General features: G+C 42.4%; 1 protein-coding gene across 3 annotated transcripts in view; it reads left to right on the top strand.

Moving 5' to 3' along the window:
* Rnf19a (ring finger protein 19A, RBR E3 ubiquitin protein ligase) overlaps positions 1-13,337 on the top strand; it is a 39,621-nt gene extending 26,284 nt beyond the window's left edge. Inside the window, exons 5-10 of one of the 3 annotated variants that reach the window (NM_001130560.1) lie at positions 367-529; positions 5,667-5,781; positions 6,277-6,438; positions 7,914-8,127; positions 9,212-9,355; positions 11,221-13,337. In NM_001130560.1, the coding sequence (NP_001124032.1) occupies positions 367-529; positions 5,667-5,781; positions 6,277-6,438; positions 7,914-8,127; positions 9,212-9,355; positions 11,221-11,917 (1,495 nt within the window). In that variant the 3' untranslated portion in view covers positions 11,918-13,337. Of the gene's footprint in view, positions 1-366; positions 530-5,666; positions 5,782-6,276; positions 6,439-7,913; positions 8,128-9,211; positions 9,356-10,286; positions 11,192-11,220 lie in introns of those variants that run through there. The other 2 variants (XM_063263833.1, XM_063263834.1) reach the window with 2 other exon arrangements.
* The last annotated feature ends 555 nt before the right edge of the window (positions 13,338-13,892 follow it).

Below are 13,892 nucleotides of genomic sequence, written 5' to 3'. Positions count from 1 at the left end.
GCAGGCCCCAAGTGCCAGGATTAAAGGCATGGACCACCACTGCCTGTCCCAAGGTGAATTGATGAGGTAAATCTGTAACTGTGCCTAAGGTGGTAAAATGAGCGTATTGTATTTACATCATCAGTATTCTTCAGAACTGAGGTTTGCAAGGTCATGGAGAAGTAAGGATATACTCTAAGTCATAGTTAGCATTATCCTATCCTGTAACTTAAAGTGGAGTTTTTGGCTTTTTAAAAGAACCCAAAGTAAGAAAAGGAGGGGGTGAGTTCTTTCTGAGAGGCAGTTCTTTCTGCAGTTGTTGCTGTGATGAGTTGTAGTTATTTGTCCCTCTGGTTCCTAACAGTTACTGTATAATTCCCCTCTCAGTCCCTCAGGTTGTACTTTTTGGGGGAAGAAACCCTGGAGCCGAAAGAAGAAAATCCTGTGGCAGCTGGGAACCCTGGTCGGTGCTCCCGTAGGGATCGCTCTCATAGCTGGCATTGCCATCCCCGCCATGATCATTGGCATTCCTGTGTACGTGGGCCGCAAGGTAAGCGCCTCTTCCTACCCCAGCACATTCTAAACTGTTGGTGTCTTCTTAGTGATGAGGGCTCTTTGCTTTGTGTTTGAGCACAGAATTTGGTTTTTAATTGTTTATTATCAGTGGTTTGGGCTGGGGATATAATTCTGTTGGTAGAATTTTTCATGGACACATATAAACCAGGTGTGGTGGCCCATATTGTAATTCCAACACTCAGGAAGTGGAAACAGAAGGATCAGAAGTTCAAAGTCATCTTCAGAATATAGGAAGCTTGAAGCCAGCCCACATGTCTCAAAAATAAATAAGTAAATCAACAAAAGACCCTATTTTATACAGTAAACTCAAGTGTTTTGTATATTAAAAACAACCTTCATTTAAAATTGTTACAGTCTGTGCTTTTTAGATTCAGTGTCTGGTATGAAGTTTTGAGGGATAATTGACATTGTCCTCTCCAGAATATCCTTGTAAAGTTATTTCTGTGAGATCTTTAAGATAGAAATTAATAGCTAGGGAATGCATGCCCTCAAGCAAAGAATAATTAACCAGTTCTTTAATTCGTTATTCTTTTTTTTTTTTTTTTTTTTTTTTTTGGTCTTTTTTTCGGAGCTGGGGACCGAACCCAGGGCCTTGTGCTTCCTAGGCAAGCGCTCTACCACTGAGCTAAATCCCCAGCCCCAATTCGTTATTCTTAAATTCAAAGCTTTTCCCACCTCTATTAGGTGACTGCTGTTAATAACTACAGTTTACAAATTATAACAGTCTTTGCTGGAAATCGAAATGCCAGCCTTTGCAAACCCCTACCACTGTCCTATAAAGGTTGATTTAATTTGTCATTAGCTAAGAAACTGTTTGAAGAGCTAATGAAATAATTTATGAAGTAACAAGAAGTCTGTTGCCATCTCAGTTAAATTAATTGAATGTCAAGGAATTATGTGATCCTGACCTAATCAGAACAAAGAAAGTAGTTTTCATAGGGAAATTAACAGTTGAAAAGCCCAAACTATGGTTGAGGGGTTGGGGGCGGTGGCAGGGCAGGGATGTCCCTGCGTAGTCACTATGTAGTCCTGGCTAGCTTAGAACTTGGAAATCAGCCTCCATCTGCCTCCCAAAGGAAAGGTGTGTTTCACCACACTCAGCCTGATTAATCCTAATATAGCACCCTAGGTATTTTAGCCTCTAATCTATGAGTTGAAATAATGAGGTTTACATTTACTTTTTATGGTAATGTATGTGAGCCCCTGAGTAGAGATTAGAGGACAACTTGCTAGAGTTGGTTTTCTGCTTCAACTCTGTTGTTCAGGGGTCACACTCAGGTCATTAGGCTTGACAGCAAGTACTGTACCCTCTGAACCATCTCCTGCCCAACAGTGTGGTTTAGAAATGTTATATATATAATTGACCTTTAATCACATAGACAGGGGTGGAGCAGGGGTTTGAGTCCAGGTAAATTAATTCTGTATATGAAGTCTGTCATAAATTTTAGTCTAGCCATTGGGCACCCAGTCCTGGAGAAAGTACTGACTTGAGAGGGAGCCCATGCTGTTGGCAGATGGCTGGTGTCTTAGCTTGGGTTTCTGTTGCTGCAGTAAAACACCATGACCAAAGAAAGAAAGAAAGAAAGAAAAAGCAAGGAAGGAAGGGTTTATTGGGCTTATACTTTCACATTGTATTCTATCACCGAAAGAAGCAAGAACAGGAACCTGGAGGCAGGAGCTGATGCAGAGTCCATGGAGTGTGCTGCTTACTGGCTTGCTCCCCATGGCCTGCTCAGCCTGCTTTCTTGTAGAACCTAGGACCACCAGCCCAGATACAACACCACCCACCATCACTGAGCCCCATCAATCACTTATTAAGAAAATGCCTTAGAGCTGGATCTTATGGAGGCATCTTCTCGGTTGAGGTTTCCTCCTTTCAGATGACTCTTGTTTGCATGTCAAGTTGACATGACAGGCCACCACAGCCACTGTTGTTAGAAACACTTAGGTTGGATCAGACTTTCCCATTGTGCCTTTAATTCTGTTTCTACGTTGTGCTACTAAAGTTAGGATAAGAGTGGTCTTCTGTAAGACAGCTACATTTGCTTTATTGATATGAGGGTTTTGCCTGTGTATCATGTGTGTGTCTGGTGCTTGCAGAAGACAGCATGAGATCCTCTAGAATGAGAGTTCCAGACAGTTAGGAACTGCCATGGGGTGCTGGCAGTCAGACTTGGTTCTCTGCAGGAGCAGTATATACTGTTAACTGCTGGGCCATCTCTTCTAGCCCTGAAATACAATCAAAAAAGAAAGGAAAACCAACATTATTTTTAATTAGTTTTCATAGGACGGTATATAGCTGATTGGTAGGGTATTTTGTCTAATTTTTAGGAGGTTTTCTGTTAGATCCCAGATAGCAAAAAAAAAAAAAGGGGGGGGGGAAGAAAAAGAAAAAATGTTTTGGTGACTGGTGAGGAGCATAAATATTTATATTTCTAAGTTAAGTGTTTATTTCAGAAGGCTTTCAAGTAACTGTCAGTGAGTTAGGGCCACAGCATGGTGGTAGAGCATACAGCATGTACAAGGGTTTGAGTTTGATTCAAAGCATTACAAAGAACAAAAGATAAATTATCTCCAGTGTAAGAACTGTTGCTGTGAGAAAACATCATAACCAAGAGCAGCAGCTTGGAGATGTAAGGGTTTATTTAGTTTGGCTTCCCCATCACATTTGATCATGGAAGGAAGTTGGGGTGGAACCTGGAGGCAGGAATTGGAGTGCATTCCTTGGAGGAACTCTGCTTACTGGCTTGTGTTCTTATACAGCCCAGGACCACTCGCCCAGTAGTGGAGCCACCTACAGTAGGCTGGGCCATCAATCATTAATCAAGAAAATGCCCCACAGTCATGTCCATGGGTAAATCTAGTGTGAGCATCTTCCTTCCTTCCTTCCTTCCTTCCTTCCTTCCTTCCTTCCTTCCTTCCTTCTCCCTCCCTCCCTCCCTCCCTCCCTCCCTCCCTCCCTCCCTCCTTTTTTTAAATTTATTTTTTATTTTTTAGACAGGGTTTCTTTGAAGCCCTAGCTATCCTGGAACTTGCTTTATAGACCAGGCTGGCCTTGAACTCAGATCAACTATCTCTTGCCTCTGGAGTGCTGGGATTAAAGGTGTGTACCACCACTGCCCAGTTTACTGTGGGCATTTTCTCTGTTAAGGTTACCTCTTCCCAAATGATTCTAGCTTATGTCAAGTTGACAAAACACTAAGCAGCACAGGATTCTATTTTAATTTCATGTAGTTTACCAAAAAGATTTTTATTGAAAGCAAAACTACTTAGGTACTTAGAAGTGGAAGGGAAAGAGATAGACTGCACATGCTGACAAAAGATTTTTAGAGTGACAGTCAGCCTGTAACTCCAGTACTCAGGAGGCTAACCCTAGTCCATAATGCAAGACCCTGCACACACACACACACACACACACACACACACACATACACACACACACACACACACACACACACACACAAAGTGTCTGCTGTTGTTCATACATGCACCATGCACCTAAAGGGCAAGTTGATGTATTAGTTTTCCTTTAAATGATGTTCTGTGATATTTGGGATTGTATCAGCTCAGGGAAACCTAGTAAGCCAAGAAAGTGCCAGAAAACAGCTTTTAGTTACAACAAAAAGTAGATGTGCCGAGAATAACGAACAGGCTAGGCCTGCCTATCACCCCATCTTTAAGAGGTAGAAGCAGGAAGAGCAGGAGCTCAGGGTCATCATGATGAGTTGAGGAGAGCTTGAGCTGCCTGAGGCCAGCTGTTAACAAACTAGAGGTGTGGGGTCTGCAGGGAGATGGCTCAGTGATTAAGCGATGGCTGCTCTTCCTGAAGAGTTCTCAGTACCAGTGGACAGCCTACAACTATCTTTAACTCTAGTTCTAAAGTATCCGATGACCTCTTCTGGCTTCTTTGGCCACAGGGTTCATGTATGGGACACAGATATACATACAGGTAAAACACCCATGTACATATAATAAAGTTCTAAAAAAAGGAAAGGAACTAGTAGAAGGAAAACAGAAAGCAAACAGAAAGTTAAGTTGAACCAAAGCAATGGGGCAGTGTGTCCACACTGGTGCCTAAGGCTCCAAAAGCGATAGGCTGTGCTGTACAGCTATAGTCTGAGGACTTGGGAGGCTGAGGCAGGGGGATTACCTCAAGTCTGAGGCCAGCCTGGACTATACATATAGCAAGGTTCTGTCTTAAAAAGAAAAGAAGGAAAGGGGGAGGGGGAGCAAAAGTTGACAGAGGGTCCCTTCCCTTCCTGTCACCTCCCAGATCTACCCTGCATCTGTGTAGCTTGGCTTTGCTCTGCTGCAGGACCGTGCCCTGGAATGGGCTGGAAAGGAGCTGTAGAACCAAACAGTAGGAAGGACCTAGCACTTTACTTTAGAGGACCTGTGTGCCTTGGAGGCTGTTCACAAGATGTCTTGAAACAGATGGGAAAATGTTCTTCATTAGTTTGGCTCTTACAGGCCCAAGAACAAAGCTACTAAAGTATTTCCCGGTTTCATTTAATAACTCACAAGCCATTTTTATGACAATAATTCTGTTTACTAATGTGAATTGTACAATGATGCTAAGTAGATTTAACTCCTTGGTAACCAATACTTTGTCTCTATTTATTTGAACTGTAAATAACTAGATAGGATTTTGATAATTTTGTTAATATTTTTATCATAAAAAGGTGTCTGGAAAAAATCTGTTGTTTCAGACAGCACCTTTTTAGACTCAACTTTTTCTTAGTAAAAACGATTACAGAAACCTCTCCTGGGGGCTGATTCAGGGAGTCTTATTTAGAGAGAAACCCGTGGAAACTCTAGTATTGTTTTTGTGGGATGGAATCTCGTGGCCTCGGCCACCTTTGAGGCAGTAATGTACACAAGAATGACATTGAACGTCTGACTCAAACTGAAATCCCCTGAGCTACTGCCTTCTGTAGCCAGGTCCTTAATAAGGGGCAATTTGTGATACTGTGGTTTACCTTGAAGTAGGGCATTTGACTGGAATTATGTAAGAAATTAATTTAGCTTTCTTGTACTGGTAGGACTGTTTCATCTGAACTAAATATATAATGTTTTTTTCTCTCTAAACTTCCATTCCCATTAAATTTAAGATTCATAATCGCTATGAAGGCAAAGATGTTTCAAAACACAAGCGGAATTTGGCCATAGCGGGTGGTGTGACACTGTCTGTGATCGTGTCTCCAGTGGTAGCCGCAGTGACCGTAGGTAAGAATGTGGTTTAAAGCATTGCCTCGGATTTTAGAAATTTGATAGAAAGGGGATTTTTAATTATTTTTTTTGCTAAAAAGATTACTTTTTATGAAGAGGCAGTTTTAAGTAGAACCTACAGAAGGTTTCTCAATTAGTGTCATTAAAAGTACTGTAGACTGACTCAAGAACTTAGTTTTAGGGCTGAGGCTGTAGCTCAGGGTTACGGCACTTCCCTCACACATACACATAAGGCCCTAGGTTCAGTCCCCAAGAACCTGTTAGGATAGCTGGTGGTAGCCCTTCTCCTCCGGTTGAGTTCAGAAGCTTGCACTTAAAAAGTTCACAGACTCTGTCTGTCCCTCATGTGCTACCCAAAGGCTACCTGGGAATCTTGCATTTGCTGTGTTCTAGCCAGATCTTTATGACTCTGTACACCTCCTGAAAATAGACATCATATTTCTGTGATTTATTTTTGATTTTATCTAATGACTTGATTTTACTCCCTTTTAGGCATTGGTGTTCCTATCATGTTAGCTTATGTCTATGGTGTTGTCCCAATTTCCCTCTGCCGAAGTGGGGGCTGTGGAGTTTCTGCGGGCAATGGGAAAGGAGTCAGGATCGAATTTGATGATGAAAACGACATAAACGTTGGTGGGACTAACACAGCCATAGGTGAGTCCTTTTGCCAGATAGGGACACGTGTGTTCATTGTGCCATCTTCTTTTCTAGGCTCATTGTGTTCAACGCAGGCTCACACTCTCCTGCTCCTCCTCCTCTCTCACTCTGAGACAGGGTTACTCTGCAGCCTTGGCTGGCCTGGAACTTGCTGTATTCAACAGGCTGGCTCTGCTGCTTCCAGGTGACAGGATTAAAGGCACATACCTCACAGCTCATAGTGTTCATCCAGAAGCACAGCTATGAGAAAAGCTACCCAAAGCAGGCAAATGTGAGAGGACAGGGTGGTTCTGGGTGCTTAACTTTTACAGAGAATGCCCTATTGGAGGGAGAACCTTTTCATACAGTGCTGTGCTCAGTACCTTGTGAAGTTCTGTGAAAAGGATGTGAGAAGTGAAATAAAATCAGACATTGTCTTTATTATGAAAGAAATACAAATTAGGACTCTCTTGGGTGGAAAGCACAAAGAATGAAAGGCTTTATGCACTGCCAGGAGAAGTGTCAGTTATCAACTTGCTTTAAACAGTGCTTTTTCTGTACCCAGCAATTTTTGTCACATGTGTTTGTCTTAGGCAGATGTCTTCAGAATGAAGCCTTTTTGTACTTTCTGTGCATCTCTATAAGTATTTCAGCCAGCTCCTCAGAACCTTCTCTTTTGTATACTTGAAATCTCTTGTCTACATGGAGAGCAGGGTGTTGGAAGACCTTGTTAAGGCCCTGCCCTGACTATCTGCACACACCCCTTCCCATCGTGTCTTAACCCACCTCTTCTCAAAGATGGCAATTACACCCCTGTCTCTAGGCTTTTAAGCTATGGTTTCCTCTGCCTGGAATGCTCTTCTCTCAGATAATTTTATGACACATTTGTCCCTGCTTTTGAATGTCTTAAGAATGTGGCTTCATGGTCATTTCCTGAAAGCTCTGTGCAGGACTTACACATGTGTGTGGCCATCTTTCCTCATTCTCTTACTGACACTGGTTCTGATAGCTTTGTCGTATTATCACTGGATGTGTACTAGGAACCCAAATATTGGCATAAGTAAGTAAATTCCTCAACACAAAGCATGGAATAGTGCTGTAAAATTACAACCTAATACTAACATGTCTTATAATAGTTTATAGACAATTAGAACTGTGAACTATATCTAGAAATCAACTTTTGTTTTACTGATCTAAAAAAATAGGATCTCCCACTGGAACCTCATGCTGGCCAGGGAGGCCTATTAACCAGTTCATTTAAAATTCCTATAACTTCTGGCTTAGCGAACAAAACAAACAAACAAACAAACAAAAAAAAAAAACAAAAATGACATCGTCCGCATAAGGCCAGTCTCAAATTTAGCTGTATACCCTGAAGTAGTTCTTTTTATGCCTAACCGTGGGTGTGATTTGTCCATTGTAGTTTGATGTCTTTCTGAAATCATGTAGGAAAATGAGTAATCACTCTTATTTCATTTCTGGAATTATGTTAGATACAACATCAGTAGCAGAAGCAAGGCACAACCCTAGCATAGGAGAAGGAAGTGTGGGCGGTCTGACTGGCAGCTTGAGTGCAAGTGGAAGCCACATGGATCGAATAGGCACCATGAGAGACAACCTGAGTGAGACAGCCAGCACCATGGCATTAGCTGGGGCCAGTATCACCGGCAGCCTGTCAGGAAGCGCCATGGTAAACTGTTTCAACAGGTAAGTGCGAGCCGTTTGCTTTGTCAAAGACCAGATGTTAATTCCGTGGACTGTGTAAACACAGAGCACGATACTTATCCTAAGGTTAAAAACAAAATTTAGGGAAGGTGATTGGAGTCTTTTTTTTTTTTTTACTGCATTTGATACTGGTGGGATAACAACTAAGTCCTGAGAAACAGCGTTGCAGCTGGTGAAGCTCACCTGACTGCTGGAGCTGTGTGAGTGAAGGAAAGGCATGCTTTGCCCAGTCCTTGCTTCTGTGGGACAGCGGACGGACAAACTGTCTGAGGGAGGGAGGGAAAGTGGGAAACTTGGCCTGAGGCCTGGGGAACCGGTGGAGTCATCCTAAAATGAGAATGGCCATCTTTCACTAAGTCTCAGTTATACCCATGGAGATACGAGGAAAATTAATGTGTCTTACCTTGTTTGTTTGTTTTTCTGATTCACCATTTCTGTTTTAGCTTTTCTATGTGAAGGAAGGTAGATGAATTAAAAGATAGATCAGTTTTATTTATTTTAGGAAGTTTATAGTTTGGTCAGAAATTAATTGTAGTGGTATATATTGTAACCTCTTATTACACAATCAGATAAGAGCTGAAGCTGTTAGAACCCTTTTTATTTTTTTTTATTTTATTTTTTTCATTATTACTGTGTTGCCCTGGCTAGCCTGGAACTCAACATATAGACCAGCCTGCCTTTGTCTCCTAAGGGGATGGGATTAAAAGTGTTTGCCACCACATGCAGTTAGTAGAGGATTTAAATATATATATATATATTTGTTGATTTATTATGTTTATTGGTCAGTGTATTCTGACTTTGTATTGTGTATGGAAGCATGGCAAAGGGCTGTATCCTTGTGAAAGTATGGAGATCTTTAAGATGTTTCTCCTTGTGGCCATGTTTGACTCTCTCGGATAGGTGTTGTTCGGTATACATTATTATCTGTATCATCAAACAAATGGGAACTGAAGAACTGCAGTGTCTAAAATGTCATATTGAAGCTTTTAGTGACTTATTTAAAGATCCGTATTATGATTGCTGAGCTATAAGCGATGGAGGGTTTATATGGTGCCTTCTCTCTAAGGTTGGAAGTACAAGCCGACGTACAGAAGGAGCGGTGCAGCCTCAGTGGAGAATCGGGCACAGTGAGCTTGGGGACAGTCAGTGATAATGCCAGCACCAAAGCGATGGCAGGGTCCATTCTGAATTCTTACATCCCTCTGGACAGGTAAGAAAGAGAGAGCACTTCTTCCTATAAGATCAGAAGGTTTTTAAAAATTTAAATGAAAAGGAATTATACCTATCAGTGGGCACATTCTCTGAGGAAACAGTGAGATGCTCAGAGGAGGAACGCCATCAAGGTAAAAAGTAAATGTGTGCTTGTGAGAGTGGGGCCGGCCTGTGGTGAGCAGAGGGCTCAGGTTGGTGAATGATGAAAAACGTTCTTAGGTACAAGATGCTGATGGCTGTGCCCACAACAGAAAAGCAGGAAATGTACCTACTGCTGTTTTTAAACTTGAAGCATTAACCCTACCAGACTGAGCCTCTAAGTGTAATTAATCCACAACCTGGCCCCCTGAGCAACGTTTTGGGGAAAAAAAAGTGTAGAGACTTTCTGTTCCTAACATGTATAACAGTGGTTAGATTTAGATGAAACTTGGAGGGATTGTAGAAACTAGGCCCACCTTGCTTCTATCGCCAGTGCTCGGCTTTTGTGTGCCAGGCTACCCCACAGGTAGAGCCTTCCTTGATGCTTAGCTACTTTCTGTAGCGTATACACCAGAGCCTAGGCCTTGACTCTCTTGTGTGGGCTGTCCTAGTATGACACTCCAGGGTTCTGCCTGTTGTATGTGAGGTGCTTCTCCATGCACACAGGACATAGCACATACATGGTCATTTGAAGTGCCAGATGGAATTTCAGGGAAATGGTGGCCTGGGGTCCCTGATAAACAAGGAGAGAAGATCTACGCTTGTGCTTTCTTCGGTGATGTGACCTGGAATGTTCACTGGCCTGTTATCATTCTCACTGAAGCTTAGATCCATGTTTGGTGCCACAGTGTTCCTAGTCCATCCCTCATTGATGACACCAGCATCTCCCCTGTCCCTTGGTTGAGGGGCACAGGCATGCCCCTTCTTTCAACCCTGTCTTTGGTTTTTAGAATCACCACGTTCACTTTGACTCAACGCTTCTTCATAGTCGTCACTTGGATCAGAAGAGAAAGGTGATCCTTGCTAAATTCTCCATCATCAGGCTCAGAAGTCTGTAAAATATCCGCCACTTGTTGAACTGAATAGCAGTTCATTTACCCATTGGAGCACTTAGTTTATTACTTGCTTGCTTCATGGTCAATTTTCCCCCAAATCACTTCAAAATACAACCCAGTCAAACATTTACAATCAGCTGGCACCATGCTAGCACAAGACTTGGTGCTGTTGGAGGTTATTTTTAGCTCTTGGTAATGAGGCATCTGCTATTCCTGGTAGTTGGTTTATAGCTATTTATGTTATTCCCACTGTAGTGGGAACTTGGCCTGGTTGGGTTAAGGGACAGGAGAGAAGGCACAGTAGTACTAACTCCTTTTCTAGAAGACCTGGGTTCAGTTCTACGCTGAATCCCCATTAGATAATTCATATCTACCTGTAACTCTAGTTTCTGGGGATCTGATGCCCTCTTCTGGCCTCTGCTCTGTGTGTGTGTGTGTGTGTGTGTGTGTGTGTGTGTGTGTGTGTGTGTGCGTTCATGTGCAAACCCATACATATAATCATTCTTTCTAATGAATGGTGGTCCCAACACTCAGGAAGCAGAGGCAGACAGGTCTCTAAGTTCTAGCTCAGCCAGGGTTGCATAGTCAGTTACACCCTGTCAAACACAGTAAGGACAGTCCTCTTCTATGTACTTTTATGTCAGTAGACTGTAACCTGCATTAAAATGTCCCAACAACTTCTGTATATAGGCCTCAGGTCGTTCATAGAAACAACTTCTGTATGTAGGCTTCAGATTGTTCATAGAAAAGCCTCTCTCCCTCTGTTCTCATCCGAACAGAAATAAAAGTGAAGCCAGAAGCAGTTTTATTTCTGTTACTTTCATTTCAGAGAAGGGAACAGTATGGAAGTGCAAGTGGATATTGAGTCAAAGCCATTCAAGTTCCGACACCACAGTGGAAGCAGTAGTGTGGATGATGGCGGCGCTGCCCGAGGCCACGCAAGCGGGTCATCCAGTGGCTTGCCTGAAGGTAAATCCAGTGCTACCAAGTGGTCCAAAGAAGCAACAGGAGGAAAAAAGTCAAAAAGTGGTAAACTGAGGAAAAAGGGTAACACGAAGATAAATGAGACCAGAGAGGACATGGATGCACAGTTGTTAGAGCAACAGAGCACTAACTCAAGTGAGTTTGAGGCGCCGTCCCTCAGTGACAGTATGCCGTCTGTAGCAGACTCCCACTCGAGTCATTTTTCTGAATTTAGCTGCTCAGACTTAGAGAGCATGAGAACGTCCTGTAGTCACGGTTCCAGCGATTGCCACGCCCGCTTCACAGCTGTGAACACCCTTCCTGAGGTAGAAAATGACCGTCTGGAGAATTCACCACACCAGTGTAGCGGTTCTCTGCTTTCCAAAACTGCTTCCTGTTCAGAAGTGCCCCAGCCGAGCCATGCTGCAGATGAGCGAGCCACCAGCAGTGGTGGGGGGAAGGCAGCTGTGGATGTGTGCTTTGGCGATGCCCTGAGAGAGACAAATAACAACCACTCGCACCAGGCAGCAGACTTGAAAGTTGCTGTTCAGACTGAAATTTAGGCCCACGAATGCCGCAGAGGAATAACCACTGAACAACCTTGTGGGAGCTGGTTGAACCATGTGCGACTGTTAAGCTTAAGTTACCAGCAGAAGCCAGGTTTCATAATCATAATGCAAATACATTTTGTATGTCTAGCAAAGCATTGTGCTTCATGTGGATATTAATTACCAAATGAGGAAATGAAGGCTTTAAAGTGCATTAGTGCGCGAATAACAACATAAAAAAGGCATGTTTTGTGCTCTTGTCACAAAACACTGCTGGACACACATACCTGTGTATTTAGATAGAAATTTGGCTTAATTTATAATCTTATGATACTAACACTGTTCTATGGCATTCTTAAGGAAGATTGAGGCTTAGGGATAAGTGGTTAGTGACATTTTATTGAAACCACTAAGGGATGGAACGTGGCAGATTACTCAGTGTATGATCTCTTTGTAACATTTCTCTTCATAACTGAGCTTACACTTCATTTCTTCATATGCAGTGTGGATACAAAGCTTGATGCAGCCCATTGGTAACCATGGATACTTAGACACTTGAGAAGAGTGTGGCTGTGTTTGCACAACTCTGAAGTAGAAATAAATACTTGGTACTGTTACATATTTCGTGTATTGTTGATGCCATTTTAGAAGAAGAAGGTAAAAGTAAGTAACTGACAGTGGCAGAATAAAATCCCATTAGGACATAAGTATTACAGTCACCTGTCGCTAAGGAAAGTTAGTGCCCTTGATCCTTGGTGCCTCTAGGGGAGACTGGGTTTATGAGCCTCATCATTTGAGGATTTGCTCTATCATTTCCCATAATGTCTTCTCTAGTCACCTTGGATTATATAGAAAAGTACAGGAAATAGGTAAACATGAATGTGATTATTAACTACACTGAAAAGTATTCACCTACCAAAGACACACTCAGGCGTTAGTAAATTTAACTTTACATAACCTCAATTTTTAACATGTATATCTTTTTGAACCATGAAATCAAAACAATGCAGAGCTTGTACCAAGCTTATTCAAAAGGTCTACGTGTGGCTTTGTTTCCTTTTGCTTTTGTTTACGGAGGATGATCAGCTGACACAGCAGAAGTTGGCCAAAATGCTGGCTACACTATTGACTTCCCCACAGCTCCCCGGCAGGCTAACCTTACAGCAGTCAAGTACTCCACCTTTGGTGTTTCTTTTAAGTATTACCATTATGGTGCTACTGAGCATTTTCTTTTGGAAAACAAGGAAAATGTCCGGGCTGCAGTCTTGTACCGCCGTTCTCGCTGCGTCCATTAGTCTGCTTAGATAACACTAGTGCCAGTTCTGTTAGCTGATACTGCTCATTATTGTGTGTACATTTGTTTGCATTCCAGTTTTGTTCAGTAATGAGTGTGTAAACAGCAGACATGAAATAAATGTAAATACTAATGGATTTGGTGTGTGCACAGGAATTTTTACAACAGTGGGTTACTCATTTGCTATGTTAGTTGGGTTCTTTAGAGGGACCGAATTGACAGAATGGGTCTATATGAATAGAAAAGGAGACCGGGCTGTGGCCCAGCAATGGCTGTCTACCAGTGAAACTCCAAGAATCCCATGCTGTTCAGTCCACAAGGCTAGCTGTCTCAGCCGCTCCTCTGTATAGGAGAATCCTGAGAAGCCAGTGAATAGGCCTGACTTCTGTCAACTGCTGAAGTGTTCTCTATGCAGGCCACCCCCAAAAAGGCACAGCCTGCAGTAAAGGTGGGCAGATCTTCCTACATCAAGATCCAGGTTAAAGATGGGTCTTCACATTTCAGAGGATTTAATTCCAATAATCCCTCACAAGTGAATCCACCTGATTGGACTTTGATTCCAGATGTAATTTTTACTATAAAAGGCCATCACATTGCTGTGTAGAAAAACTCATCAATATCCAGCCAATGAGATGATTCTAATCTAGCCCAAAGAAAATATGTTTGCTGAATTTCTCAACCAGCAATATTAGAACT

The sequence above is a fragment of the Rattus norvegicus genome, chromosome 7 (genome assembly GCF_036323735.1).
Source record: "Rattus norvegicus strain BN/NHsdMcwi chromosome 7, GRCr8, whole genome shotgun sequence".
NCBI classification, from domain to species: Eukaryota; Metazoa; Chordata; class Mammalia; order Rodentia; family Muridae; genus Rattus; species Rattus norvegicus.
This window is presented reverse-complemented; position numbering and strand designations above follow the sequence as displayed.